This window comes from Erpetoichthys calabaricus, chromosome 3, assembly GCF_900747795.2.
Source record: "Erpetoichthys calabaricus chromosome 3, fErpCal1.3, whole genome shotgun sequence".
Classification (NCBI taxonomy): domain Eukaryota; kingdom Metazoa; phylum Chordata; class Cladistia; order Polypteriformes; family Polypteridae; genus Erpetoichthys; species Erpetoichthys calabaricus.
In genome coordinates this window covers 214,749,800-214,765,231 of record NC_041396.2, presented here as the reverse complement: position 1 = coordinate 214,765,231, position 15,432 = coordinate 214,749,800, and the positions used below count along the sequence as shown (strand labels likewise).

Here is a 15,432-nt window from a genome sequence, read left to right as displayed (position 1 = left end):
TTTTGTGATTTTTTTCCCCTCAGAATGAAGCAAAATTCAAACGTCCCAGCATTCTTAACCAAGCTATGGACCCTTGTGGAAGATTCGGATACTAACGAGTTTATCTGTTGGAATCAGGTAAATATGTATTCATCTTGCGACGCATGGGTCGGAGACGATCAACTCCCTGTCCTGTATTGGCTGACATTGAAAGGCCGAAGAATATGTTAGCTTAGTAGGGATCATTTGTTTAAAGTGATATTTATTAGAACTGAATATGCGTTTTATAGCATGTTGAATCTTTGACTTGTAAGTTTCGCTGCACAGTGTTTTTCGATTAGTATTGCGTCCCAGCAAATACAATGGACGCTTAATTTAAAACTAAGTCGATTTGCTGTACGGCTATGAATGAGAGGAGATGTGTAGTTTTTCCCCCAAGTGAGCTGACGTTTTCTACAGGTCTTGTGTTTTTATTCTGAAATGGTCATTGATCTGAGATGTCGGCTGCAGATTTCTCTACTTTTGTATATCAGTGTTAATTTTCAAGTACACGAAGGGGCGGGTAGTGAAAAGCCCCTTAACTCCTCCTTTATTGTTGCCCTCGGAAACGGCAAACGTCATTATTGGTTACCGGGTTTGCGTTCTACGTTAGCCGCGAAAACGGGATGCCTAACAGATGATGCTGTGTTCAATCTATATGGAATAGTGAAGTATCGAGGAGGCCTATTTTATGTGAGATTTGTGGCCTATCCCCTAGAAAATTATGTCGATCTCCCGTGGTCAAGTAAAATTTGATAACACACCACGTCATTTTAAGAATAGACATCTTCTTGCACCTTTATTCCGTATTAAAAGACCATATTAGTGTAAATGTTTTATTGTAGTATTTCCTTTATTTACAAGTGATCATCGTTACACGGCGTAAGCAACCATGTAATGTAAAAATGGGTTGAGAGTTGTTATCCTCCCAACAGAAAAAAGTTTGTTTGACTTTGAAATCTGAAAAGTGGGAGATCTATTGATAATGTACAGCTAGCCCACAACCCCCTTGTGTTGTTGTTGTTGGGGTTTTTTCCCACTCCCTCTTCCCTTACTTCTCCCCCAAATCGTCACATTTTAAAGGATCATTCAGATTTTTTGAGATCGACTTAAGTTTTTAACGTCCAAGTGTACTGTTTTTTGGAAGAGACTTGATTTATTAATTCCTGCTGTATTTGCTTGAAAAAAAACTTCTCCCTGAACAACTTGCAATTCTGACTGTTTGTGCACTAATTTATATGTGAAACAAAATAATAATTTGGGGATGGCAACACTGTACTCCCAACAGAAATTACACCAAAAAAGCAACTCTTTTTCAGTCTCTTGCAGGCATTACTGCTTGACACAACACACAGAGCCAATTAATTTAGCAGTGTGCAGCTAGCGATGATATATCATTCCTGCAGAAGAATGGGATGATGACATTGATAAACATTGGCATAAAGAAAAAGGTCACATCTCCAGATATTGCGATTCAGAACATCCCAAAGTAGCTCTTTGTGGTTAAGGTCAGGAAAGAAAGCAGGCTAAGATCGCACATCCACACTGGTATACGTTACGGCACTTGTGACCACATCAGATGTATGTGGTTTGAAATACCTGAAAACATAGCAGGTATGACTTTAATGCCACTGATGTGTCACCTTGCACCAAGGCCAATTGCATGGTATCCTGTCCATCACTCTCATGTCACTAACATGGACATTTTGTCCATCTGTGATTTAAAGTTGCAGTAAAGATTACATATCTGAAACGGTTACTCAGATGGATCAGTCAGCTTTGTGGGCCCTTTGGATCTTGGATAGTAATCTGCTCTGCCAGTCTACTGAAGCCTGCCTGCCTGCAGTGTGCCAGTGTTCTTCATTTTTTGTTCTGGTGGCATTTGGGGCATTTTGGAATGAACAAATACTACAACATGACATTGCTGTTGCTGTTCCCTTTGTTTGTAATTAATCTTTATATTTAAAAAAAAAAAAAAAAAAAAAAAAAGGTGATTGAATTGTTTCATCTGGATGCACCTAATAATTATCATTTCAGAAAATGGTTTGCTTTAAAGTGACAAAGCTTTGGTGGTACAATTTGTGATGTGAATTTTAAATGTATAATTTGTTTATGACAACAAAATTAACTTTAAACAGCACCTTATCTTAAAGCATGATGTGACCAGTACTGCTGCTTTCTCATCAAATTCTGGACCAATTGCCCAAAATCTATTATCACTTTTCTTTTTTGTATTTACAAAATTGTGATTTATCTATCCACTGAAAAAACATTTAATCTGTTCAGAACATTTATTCACAATAATGCAAGGTAACTATACTTGTTTCATGTTTGTTATGACTTTTAGCTGCAGTTTCAGTTTTCAGTCTTCACAGCAGTCATTCACTGTTTTATATAGAGTGTATGTAATAATTCTTTGCATTTATATAGTGGTTTTCTCACTACTCCAAGCGCTCTCCATGCAGGGAGGACCTGGGAAGTGAACCCACAATCTCCTTACTGCAAATCGGCAGCGCTACCACTGCACCACCTGCATGGACTGTGTAAAAGGTATATTACCAGGAGTGGGGTTCGAACCCACGTAGACATTCGTCCATTGGATCTTAAGTCCAACGCCTTAACCACTCGGCCATCCTGGTTTATGTATGTATGTATGTATGTATGTATGTATGTCCACAACATTTTTATAGGATTAGTAGCAGGAGTACCTGGTGTTGCCCGGGAATCTATAACCGGTGAATTTCCTAAATGAAAGAAACAGAACATAGAAATAGAACAGTTTTCTGATTGATATTTTATTGTAATAGGTAATATAAGTGGTCATTCCAGAGCCTTTGGATACACAATATTTTTTGTTTTGCCTTGTGGTGTGAAAATGAACAAATTCTGAGGATTGCCCACTGTAGAACATGCTACATAGAGTTGTCCATGTGAAAAGCATGGATCTTCCAAATTGATGCGTCTAACTTGCAGTGATTGCCCTTGAGCCTTATTAATTGACATAGCAAAAGCCAAACGAACATGAAATTGTAGCTGTTTGAAGATTCAAAGGGTAAATCATTCAGAATCAGAGGAACTCTTGGTATGAAAACATCTTCAAGTCTTGCGCAATGTTTCAGAAGCCCTTGAAATAGACTTTTTTTCTGGCATCGGAAGTGGACTTTCTAATTCTAAGTCTTTTTTTCGGTGGGATGGGTATATTGGCAAAAACCAGGACAATCATGTGTTACATGGTATTACGTACGGAATAAGCACCACAGTGAGATGAATGTACATTATTTACAATACGTGGGAAAGCGAACAAATAGCACCAGTCAGTCAGAAAGACCAAGACTGAAATCGTATTATGAGTCGGAAAGCGAACAGATAGCACCAGAAATATGGAAAGCCAGTCACGCGCACTGGGTCGTTCACGTTTTACATCCATACGGCAGTTCCCCATCACCTGATGAAAGCAGTCGGCGTTCTCATACTTGGACACTTCCGCCATCGTTTGGCAATTTAAAGAAACATTGGTAAAGAGCGATGCACAGGGACCAAACGTGCCGCTAGATGGCGTCGCCGTTGACGTCTGTTGCAACGTGTGGCCATCTTGTCGATTAAGTACAGGGACGTGGGCCGAACGTTGTGTTGGTGAAAAAGTGCCCTGCGCTTCACCACAAACATTTTTCCCAACCAAACATACCCCAGGACCTCCTCCTAGTCACAAAGGAGCCCCATCACCAGTTTGGTGGTGATCGGACGCCTGGTGCAGATTTGTATGGCAAACAAACATATATACACACATACATACATCGACTCTGTTTTATATATTTAAAAAAAAAGATCAAAACTTTGACTTGGCCATTCCATAACACACAAAATTTATTTTGCTTCAGCCATTCGTTTGTAGAGTGACTTGAGTGTTTAAGGTTGCTGTATTGCAGCATGAACCCTTTTCTCTTCAGCTAGTTCTTGGGACAGATATCTTGCCATTTTCCTGTAGAAGTTAATGACTGGCTGTTCTGCTCCAGAGATGGCAAAGCCAGCACAGGCCATGATACTGCCACCACCAAGTTTCACAGTTGGGTTAAGGTTCTTATGCTGGAATGCAGTGTTTGCTTTTTGACAAACATAACATTTCTCAGTTTAGCTATAAAGTTCTATTTTGGACTCCTCTGTCAACATAACATTCTGTCAGTAGCTTTCTGGCTTCTTCACATGGTCTTAAACTTTAGATGGGAAGTAATCTTATTGAAAAGTAGTGGCTTTGGCCTTGCAGTGCTATCATGCACACTATTGTTGTTCAGTATTCTTCTAATGATGGATTCATGGACAGTGATATTAGCCAAGGCAATCCTGGGTTCTTTGTGACCTTCTGCAATATTGTGTGTCTTGCTCCTGAGGGAGGACAACAATGGTGTTTAATTTCCTCCATTTCTACATGATCTGCCTGACAGTGGACTAGTGGAGTCCTAACACTTTTTGTAAATGTTTTTTTTTTTTTTTTTTTCTCCAGCCTGCTGAGCATCATCAACCTTTTTAAACTTTTTTTTTTTTTCTTGAGGTCTTCCGAAATCTCCTTTTGGTTAAGGCATGATGCACTTCTGCAAACCTGTATTTGTTCTTTTAATGGAGCGGGGCCTTTGCGTATCACATCTGATTGTCATCCCATTAATTGAAACCCTTTACTCTAATTTAGTCTTCAAATGAACTGATCATCTTAGAGGTTCATATAAATTTTCATAAACAAATATATAAAAAAAACGAGTAACAACATTGGATTATTTTCTTCAGTAAATACAAAAACACTGCTTTTTTATCATTTAATTGGATTCTCAATCTAATTTTAGGACTTGTGTAAAAATCGTCTGAAAACATTTTAGGTAATAGTTATGCAGAAACAGAATATTCTCAAGGATTCACAAGCTTTGTAGCACCACTATAAGCAACATGATGATAAAAGAAGTAATGCCCCAATGTTACAACTCATTATGCTGTCTCATCGTACTTAATAGCTGATGCTTTACTGGCGTGACATTCTGGGTTGGCATTAGGAGTAGCCATAGTAATTGAGGATATTAGTTATGAAGCTGAAGTGATTTTGCTGAAATCTGGTCGTGTATAAATAAGCGTTGCAGATTTTGGGGAACTTAACTGCCTGCAATAAGTTGATGTAATCATGCAGACTTTCTCTAATCCTTGCAATTGGTTGAAACAAATTAATTAACATAAGCACTGCAGGATGCCCCTTAATTTTTGCTTGGTCTGTGTCAAGTGCAGTTTTCTCCTTGACCATATTTTTCATATGGCCAACTAATTACAGCAAAAGATAACAAGAACACATTGTATGCTTTCAGTTTGTGACTAATCCACCTGCTGCCATGAGTGTGGACAGGCTTTGCCACATCACTCTGGTATAGCTTGGTTCCTTCTGCCCTCTCCATTTCTTTGGGCTCTTCAAATACAAATAGTAAAGAGTGCAGAAGATACTGCTTAATTTCTCAAAAAAAAATGTTCCCCTGAAAAAAGCTATTGGGCAGAGTTCCAGCCTATAATTAAGACCACGAATGCCTACCAGCCATGGGCAGCTACCTTTTTGCAATTTAACAACCAGTCTAAGACCTTTGTCCTAAACTGACAGCATACTCCGTCTGATATGAAACCCACCAGTCTCTCATCTTGGCAAATCCCATTTCCTGAAATATGCTAGCCAGAGCTGCCTGCAAACAATTAACTGTGCCATGAGAAATGTCTTTAAGGCTAGTATCCAGTTCTCGGTGCAACTACTTTGTAAATTTACAAAGGCAACATGCAATTGTGCTTTTTCCATAACCGCAGAATCCGTGGCACTGTCAATGAGAAATGTAAGAAATGGGGTGTTTCACAAGATGTGTTTTAGTTCCTCCTTGAACATATGACAAGTTGTCATAGTTCAGCAGCTCCACTTCACAGTCACACACCATGACATTTTTCTGTTTCAACCAAAGTCGGAGATTATTTGAATGCTAGCTCTTTTTGGGTGGCATGGTAGAATGCTTAAACTAAGGCAAGTAATACAGTTTTGAATAATGTAATTTCTTTCAAAATCTGTATATTCACAAAACAGTGTAAATTTGTAAAGATGGAACAAATCTATTTCAGATGACTGAAATGTAGGCTTTCTGTTAATTGTGGCCATGAAATGTTATTGCAGAGCTATGATCATGCAGCACTGCTCAGTATGCTAATTATTAATTGAATATAAATTACTTTTAAAATAGGTCAAAAAGCTACTAGTACTGAAAATGGAAGTTTTATGCTGAGTTAATGTTCAGATTTGGTACCAACCTACTGGAGTCTTGCTGTAAAGTACTTCGGGTGACCGTAAATGCGTTCCCAACTTATTGTTTCTGAATGTTGTCCTTCATTCTGGCAGTCTGTGGTTTATGCATAACTAAATATTTCAGCAATGTTTTAGCCAATCGGTGTACTTTGGGCAAACACTGTAACTACCTGACCTTTCTTACCAGTCTCAATTATGATGAAGAAACAAAATTTGCATATCTGGTTCAAAGAACCTAACCTAACTTATAATTCGTATTTAAGACTGACAATAAGGTTTATACAACATATTGCACTACAAACTTCACCACACCACTTTCTGCTCTGCTCCACACTTCATTATAACTTGCAGATACCAGCAGACTTTCTTCCTATCTAGAGTGCTAATAACCTCTGCCTTTCCAACAGCACCGTTTTTTTAATATAAATGAAGGTGAAGCTAGGCTTAAAAAGATTAGTCTCGCACAAACCTCCAGTGGTAGGCTTGTTTGAAGATATAAATGAAAATTTGACAAAACGAATATTTGTTGACAAATTTTTATTGTTGACATTATCAGAAATCTGTTTTATTCTTACTTGACCACTTCCCTTACCACTGGTCACCACCAGTGGGTCCTGGGGTTGCTGCCGTGAGTTTTCCAATTACTCCAAGACTACAGAGGTCTTGAACAGGGTCCATTCAGACTCTATATCCTTAACTAGAGGTGGGCGGTATGACCAAAATTCTATATCACGGTATTTTTCTAAATTCTGCCGGTTTCACGGTATTAGACGGCATTTTTTTCCCCATGCATGAGTGGATGTTAACCACATTTTCCACTGCAATTACTGCAGTAGACTGGCTAAGAATAACCTATTAGACTGTTATGAGAATTGTACATTGTACAAAAAGACATTTTAATGTGCACACAAGTATTAATCCAGGTTTGCATGGCCCCATAAAGTGATAGTTTTCAAGGGGGTGGCACTAAAGAGAAGGAAGCACATTGCATGACAGATGCAGTCAAAATATAGAACCTTTTAATTGAACAAATTTTTGCAAAAGCTTAAACTATGATTTTGACAACATATTTTCAACCATCCAAAGAGGCATTTAGACTTCGTAAAATATCCAGAGGTGTTTGTCAAAAGTTGGATTGCACTGAACACGTCTTAGAAAAGGAATAAATAGTAAATATTTTTTGTAAACCAACTACACTTTCTGTTAATGTTAACAATCTCTGTCCACTGACACGTTAAAGTGACTTTTTAAACAATTTTACCATCATTAAACTGCATAATATTTAAACTAATAAATAATAACAAAAAAATACATAATAGTATTAATGATAGTTGCACCATTACTTCAAAGCTTCAAGCCCAGGTGCATTACACAGTATTCACCAAATTAAAATAAAATAAAACAAATGCAACTTGGTGATGACCTCTTACCAACTGTACCATCATTTAGGCAAACTGCATTAATATGGACCTTGCTTCAAGCTAAGCTATATACATAAATAATAAAAACTGCAACTTGCATTTATAATGCTGTTTGTGGTATAGCCCTATGGAAGCGCATTAGGGCCACTGTGAAGAAAAAAAAATATGGACACGGAAGAAAAAAAACAACCTATATGTCGGAAATAAATTTGACATGTTGACTATGTCAAGATTAAAGTCGACATTTCCACTTTATTCTCATAGTTTATTTTATAATTAAAGTAGAATGTTGTAAACTAAACTTCATCCTAAAATCAATGTTTAATTTACTAGATTTTCTCAAACCCCATCACAAGTTAATGCAGCACTTGAGATACTTTGTGTTAAGTGTTCCCCGACCCAGTCGTTAATCACTACGCTTCTTAAACTGACTTCCTCCGCACTAAGAGCAGGCGCCTGCAGCAATCACCGCACAGAATCCATTCACTTCATGATATTCCTGCTCTCTAGCAAAACCCCAGTTCCTATCTTTCCTTTTTCTTTCTCCACATTACCAATCACCACACGATAAACTTCTTTGTGAAATTAAAACTAGTTATTAACTTAGCCGACGGAGTGTTCAGAACTTTAAAATATCTTCGTTATACATGCTTAATTATGCCATCCATTCAGAGTTGCGCCCATCTCTGAACGAGTCGCCAGCACTGGATGAATACAAGCAGAACATACACTAGCAAGTACAAAAACAAGTACAACTTGGCTTGCAGTATTATCCAGTAGTATAGAAACAGTATTTACACATCTGACCCTTTAAAACTAAAGTATCTCCAGGCAACGGACGTGACTCCTTTTTTTCGGCAAAAGTTCTTCTGTTCATCATGTTCAACTTTTAGTTCAGTTTCGGAATGAATGCTCTCTGTCCATTTTCACCGCGCGGCATACCTATGCTACCGCCCACTATTTGGTGGTGTAGCAGTGAAAAAGAGCCCTAGTGCAACAAATCTGTGTTTAGCGGTGTAGCAGTGAAAAAGGTCCCCACTTGAACAGTTTCCCGCTGCGCCATGTTCCGAACGTCGTTTAGGCAATTTAAACTGGTGTTGCGGTATAAGAAAAATCCATATCATAAAAAAAATCGGTTTTCGGTATGAACCGGTATACCGCCCAGCACTATCCTTAACCAGGAGAAACTTCTATAGAAGTAGGTATTGAACTCATTCTAAATATACCTAATTCACAGTGGTTCCCAAGACACCCTCAGTACCCATATTGTTTTTCCAAGCCTGCCCACTTGGCACTTCACGCTGGTCACCATCAAGTGTTTGACAGCTCACCACCTCTCTCTACTTTGAAGATATGATATAGGTTAGTTTTGAACAGTCTAAGGTGCCTAATACAGACACTGCTCTGACTAATAAATGCATAAACAAGTCCCCAAAATTCCTATTTAAACATGAAAGGAATTGTATGCTATTTTTTTGCACAATTGGTGTCAAAATGTGTAAGTTATCTGAGGAAATTACAGGGATTTGCCCTACTGTAAGTCAAGATGGAAGAAAGAAAATAAAGGCAGTACATAAAATTGATCAAGATCATTGCTAGGTACTTTCTCATCACAGGAACGTTTTCAGGAACCTGGGACTTTTTTTAGAAACTCCGGAACTTTTGTAGTATTTCCATTGCAGGAGCTGTTTTTTGTTTGCTCCTCCAGTATATATACATTTTGTTTAACTAGGAGCTGTTATGAGTGGAGCTTGGATAGTAAATTGTTCTGCGTGGTTGACCACAAGTACTGGGCGCAGTCTTACAAATCTGTTAATGGTTTGGATTATGGAGAGTAATGGGTGAAGATGGAGTGCAGCACTTCACACTGCATCATTCTTTATAGCCACCACCATGGGGTGCTGCACAGTGCACTGCAATGGGGGGGGGGGGTCTCCTATAAACTTCTGAACACACTGTCTTATTGCACCCTATCACTCTTCTTTTCATGTAACATAATTTGCATAAAGGTTACAGTTCCTGTTGTGCAGTGGGAAGACAATACACAAAGTTCACCTACTTTGTACAGTTTACACTGTGTAAATGCTTTAAATTATTCAATATATACAAGAATACAATATTGGTTAAACCAGACTCTGTGTTCATGATTGTAACATGGAAGAAGATAGGATAGTATTTTAAGATCAATTTATACATAGTTATTCCCAAAGGGTTCACATACTTTTTTGTTTTTTGTTGCACTGTAGCTCGCATATTGTTCTGAGCTCTTCTTAACTTGTGGTGTTGCAGGACAAGGATACAGAATTCATCACTTGTTCCCAAATAGTCCTCAAGATGTTGACGTAATTATGTTGACTTTTTTTTAAAAAGGCTCACATTAGAGAAATGGCTGCTAAGTAGTAAATATAAATGTTTTTTACAGCTCTATAAATTGGTGCATTGTTTAATTAAGGATTGGTGGAAATGATGGGGGTGCCTTGTCCAATTTTAAACATCTGGGCGCTTCAGCACTTAAGGGAATATGTCTTGGATGGAAAAATGGCATTACATTAAGGGAGTATTGGAGACTTCCCCAGTGCAACAGTAGTGGCAATGGACATATTTTGTGCAATGTAATTTTTTTTTTTTTTTGGTTTCCTTAATATCTGTAAGGTTTAAAGAAATGGTTTACTCCAAAATAGCTTGTCTGTTACTTACTGTTTTTTTTTTGTAGAAGATGGCCAAGAAAAATGTTTAATCTTGTGTTTTAATGGAGTATATATGACACCAAATTCCTGATATGGGTTCATCAGTGTACAACAAAGTGAAAAGCAAAACAAAAGGGAGGTGCATTTAAGATTAATATGGTTATTTGAATTAACTGCTGCTAACTTGAGATTTAATATTTATCGTAAAATTGTCTTTAAAGATAGACTGTAACATTCTCAAACCCTCTTTAATCTAGTTCAGGTGGTAGCATTGGGAGCAAGGAAGGAAATACTGGGTACGTACGGCTGCTGGAACACCTGGAAAGTCTTGAAAAATTTAACAAGCAAAATCCAGTACTGAAAAGTCCTTGATATTTTATGGTATACTGGTATACATATAGATATGTAGTAGCTGTTTGCCTGCACATTGAGTTATTAGTCTTGAGTTAGTGTTAAGTGGTAAATAGTTAGCAGGGTAAATTATCTGGTGTATGTTAGATGTGTCACTGTGATTTATCAACCAGTCAAAATGACAGGAATGTGTACAGTTAACTAGAAATGGTTGGAAAATGCTGACTAAGACTGGCTTCAAGACAAATCAAATAAACATATGGCTAGGTTCTATTACTATATACATAAGACATTTGATGTTTGGGGAATATGGGCGAGTCTGCTTTGAAAAGCTATATGTAAGGAAGTAAGCATTGTGAACTGAAAAAGAGCAAAGAAGCCAGTTAATCTAACAATTTTCTTGGATGTTTTGCTGAGCTATTGTCACATTTGACCACCACACCAGCGAACTGTCAGATGCCAGTTGGTTAGCTGGCTGCAGGGCTTGTAAGAGTTAGTTGGACTAGTGATACTTCTACTATATTACCTTCTTTGTCTTCATATGTGACTGAAAGTGAATATCAAAAGTCTGAAATCCTCTGGTTGCTAAATGTGATGGACAAGCATTATTCATGCAAGCCATGTCAAAGGTATGAATACCCCTTTTCAGGAAATGTTTCCTGATAGTGAGCTTGTAAAGAGTCATACAATGTGCATGGATGCCCTTCCCAAGGTATACCTTGTACTTTTCATCCACTGTTTTTTATTTATTTGCCTAATAGGTATCTGGTTGCTAGCACTCCAACACAGTAAAGTTTCTGTATTTTTACATGCTTTTTTAAAGTGTTGCATTTTTAAAATGTGCATGAACAAAACATGTTTTTTTCATGAGGAGTTTGCATCTTTTGCTTGTGTACACCTAAATAACGGCACAAGTCGGCTTTGTGCACACTATATGTACAATGTTCTGTTTTAGTGATTTCATGCCCTTTTTTAAAAAATTTTCCTGGCTGCTGTTTACTTATGACTGTGAGGTTTCTTAAACAAAGATTATTGAATAGAGCAGCAGTTTGGAAACCATAAAACCTGAAAAAAAAAAATATTTTTAATTTTTTTTTTTTTAAAATAAAAAGGCTTTTAGTAATAACTGAGATGTCTTGTTTCATTTTTTTTTTTTTTTTTTCTCCTCCTTAAAGAATGGTCAGAGTTTCCTTGTATTGGATGAGCAGAGATTTGCAAAAGAAATTTTACCGAAGTTCTTCAAACATAACAACATGGCAAGTTTTGTACGACAGTTAAATATGTGTAAGTATCTTGGTAAAGCCAAAATGTGAAAAAGCCTTCCACACCTAATTAAGATGTAGTAGTCCTTGTTTAGAAATGTTTAGTACCTAAAGTAAGGCAGAGTGGTCGCTCTGAGGCTAGGGATCTGCACTGGCAATTGGAAGGTTGCCGGTTCAAATCCCGTAAATGCCAATAGGGACTCTGCTCTGTTGGGCCCTTGAGCAAGACCCTTAACCTGCAATTGCTGACCTCTTTGAGTAGTGAGAAAAGCACTATGTAAATGCAAAGAATAATAGTGAATATATATATAATATAATATAATTCACTAAGTCCATGGCAAGCAAGACAGAGCCCCGTCCACCAACAATTCACTAAGCAGCTGACCATGGTATGCAAGACCGAGACCAGACCATGGCAAGCAAGACACACACGCAAGACAGAGCCCCACCCACCAACTCTAACCCTCCTCCCGAGTCCACCCTCACTCTCGAGGCACACAGCACCTCACCAAACACCGCCTCAGTCGCTTTCGTCTCTGCTACAGTCCACATGCACCTCTGAGCCACATTGACTTTTCATTGTTCTTTTCGGTTCCAGCTGCTTTTCTATATATAATTCATCAAGTCGCCCGACCATGGGATACGCACGCACGCACGCAAGACAGAGCCCCGCCCGCCAACGCTAACCCTCCTCCCGTGTCATGGGGTACGCACGCCCGAGCCCCGCCCACCAATCCTAGCACTTACTGTCACCGGTTGCATTAACAAGCAACCTTTGTGGTGTTCCATGCATGTACTTACACTGATGACAAATATGACCGCTCTTCCTCACGAACAAGATTTCGCAAGACAGGGAAAAAAGGAACACCTGCACCATTACCTTCACATTGTTTTCCTTTTATTTCTGATCCCGTTCAACAACTATGTGGCGACATTGACTTCTCAGCTGTGACTCCGGAAGTATATTAAGCATCACCAACGAAGACTTGCTAAACCTTAATGAACAGGTACTGAAACTTGTCCCTACCGACGAAGTAACTTTCACCAGCGTTGACTCCATCGTCACAGACGATCCCGCACATCAACTTTCATTCCCCGAAGAATTTCTTAGCAGTCTTATTCCCACTCACATGCCTCTGCATAAACTCAAACTTAAAATTGGTTCAGTCATCATGCTTCTCAGAAACCTCATGCCAGCAAGAAGTCTCTGTAAAGGCACTAGACTGACTTACCAGAATTCACCGCAATGTACTAGAGTGTAAAACAATCGCAGCTGCTACCTCACAAACTGTCCATATTCCCCGAATTTCCCTGACCCCATCAGATTCAAATTTGCCTTTTTACTTTTACACGCAGACAATTTCCTGTTGGATTGGCCTTTGCAATGACAATTAATAAGGCACAGGGACAAACTTTCAAAAAGATACGCCTGTATCTGCCAAAACCAGTTTTCAGTCACGGACAATTGTATGTTGCTCTCTCCATTCCATCTTTTCATTCACTCAGTCGTATCCTCAAACCCACCCCATTTGGACAACTGTGTCTTTCAGGAAGCGTTTACCCATCAAAAAATAATTATGCGGCGCAGCGGGTTGGCTAGTTATAATTATTACGGTATTTAAACTGCATGTAAAATTAACAAGCGGATGTTTTGATCTCTGTGGTGGGCTGGCGCCCTGCCCAGGGTTTTTTTCCTGCCTTGTGCCCTGTATTGGTTGGGATTGGCTCCAGCAGACCCCCCCGTGACCCTGTAGTTAGGATATAGCGGGTTGGATAATGGATGGATGTTTTGATCTGTTTATTTTTTTTCTAAGCTGATGTGGGGGTATGCATCCCTCGGTATTAGTGGGATCCCCACTTTGAACATGATTGAATACTGTGCATCTCCTGAGCAAAAGTGGAAGTATCTTTCTTGAATTGTTAGAATGCAGCATTCTACAATTCACATCAACACTGAGATGCTTGTGGCTTGTGTGATGCAGCTTCTCAACTACCTCCATCTTCCACTGACCCCTAAGCTTCCAGCTATGTGTTACAGTCACCTGCCGTTGGTAGTAAATTTTTAGCCTAATTTAGAAGAATTTTTTTTTTCCCCGCATTCATCCAGGGAATTTATCAGAATGGACTGGAATGTACCCCTTTGCAAAACCCTTCCATTCAAACCAGTTACTAGGGTCTCCTGCTGTTTCAACTGCCTCTTCGTCTTGACCAGAATCCCCCCCCCCCCCCCCCCCCCCTGACTTTTGGTTATAATTTTATATACAATTTATTTTGCAAGTTTGCTTTCTAGTTTTGTTTTCATGTGTCTAACTACAGTATACTTTACAAACCAATTAGATGGATTTCGAAAGGTAATTCACATGGATACAAGCATTGTGAAACAGGAACGAGACGGACCAATTGAATTTCAGCATCCATTTTTTAAGCATGGACAAGATGATTTATTGGAAAATATCAAAAGAAAAGTAAGTTGCATTTATTTCCAAAATTGTGCAATATTTTGTTATTCTAAAATGTTTGTGTATTTTAGTTTATGCAAAGTATTTTAATTTTGCATATCATCAAGAAACTCTAAAATACTGGTATTTTCAGTTAGGGAGGCTATTTCTTGAGGGGATACTAGATATTTAAATACATAATAAACATATCAAAAAAACTTCTTACATTTACAGAGTGCCTAAGTGTATGTGCATTTAATTGCTGGATAAAATAAACATGTACTGTATGCATAAAATTTCTCCAATTGCATAATTTCTTTTCCCCAGAATAAGTGAACTGGTAAAGTGGTGGTTAGGACTGGTATGGTAACATTCTCTCCTCTGTTTTCTCTTATGTATCAGAGTTGCATCAAACATTACTGCCTCAGTTCACATGGTTTATTTTTATACAGGTAGTCCCCGAGTTACAGACATCTGACTTGCGAAATGGGCCGCAGCTGCTCCTTCATCTGTCTGGGGGGACGCAATTTGGGCTCCTCAGTAACTGCTGCTCTGTCAACTTTGGCCTGGGGATGCTACAAGCGGTGGCTGGAGGGGTGCAGTTTCGCTGTTCGCACAGTGTAGTGTCCCTTGGCCGGCTCCAGTTGATGAATGGGGCAGTGGGGGCCGCATCCCATTCATTCTCCGTGGGCGGCTGGGTGCACGGCAAGCGGTGTCCATAGTCACCGGGGCTGCAGCTACCGCTCATATGCAGGGCAGAAGGGGGCGGTTCGCTACCCGCCCACTATGCCGCCGCAGCTATACTCCTGACTGGATGGAGGCTGGATGGGGTGGAGGGGGGCTTTTCACAGCTTTTGAAGTGTCCCTTGAATGGCTACTCCGTTCGTTCTTGGAGGGCAGCTGGTGATGCTGCAAACTGTGACCCGGTTGTGGCTGAACGGAGGCCATTGA

General features: G+C 39.1%; 1 protein-coding gene and 1 non-coding gene across 2 annotated transcripts in view; one reads left to right on the top strand and one right to left on the bottom strand.

Annotated features, from left to right (window-relative positions):
- Positions 1-15,432, top strand: part of hsf2 (heat shock transcription factor 2) — a 38,058-nt gene that overhangs the window by 128 nt on the left and 22,498 nt on the right. Inside the window, exons 2-4 of the mRNA XM_028797786.2 lie at positions 24-117; positions 11,957-12,065; positions 14,381-14,508. Coding sequence (XP_028653619.1) covers positions 25-117; positions 11,957-12,065; positions 14,381-14,508 — 330 coding nt within the window. The 5' untranslated portion in view covers position 24. The remainder of the gene's footprint in view (positions 1-23; positions 118-11,956; positions 12,066-14,380; positions 14,509-15,432) is intronic.
- Positions 2,575-2,657, bottom strand: trnal-uaa (transfer RNA leucine (anticodon UAA)). Its single transcript has one exon. It is a non-coding gene; the product is annotated as a tRNA-Leu (tRNA).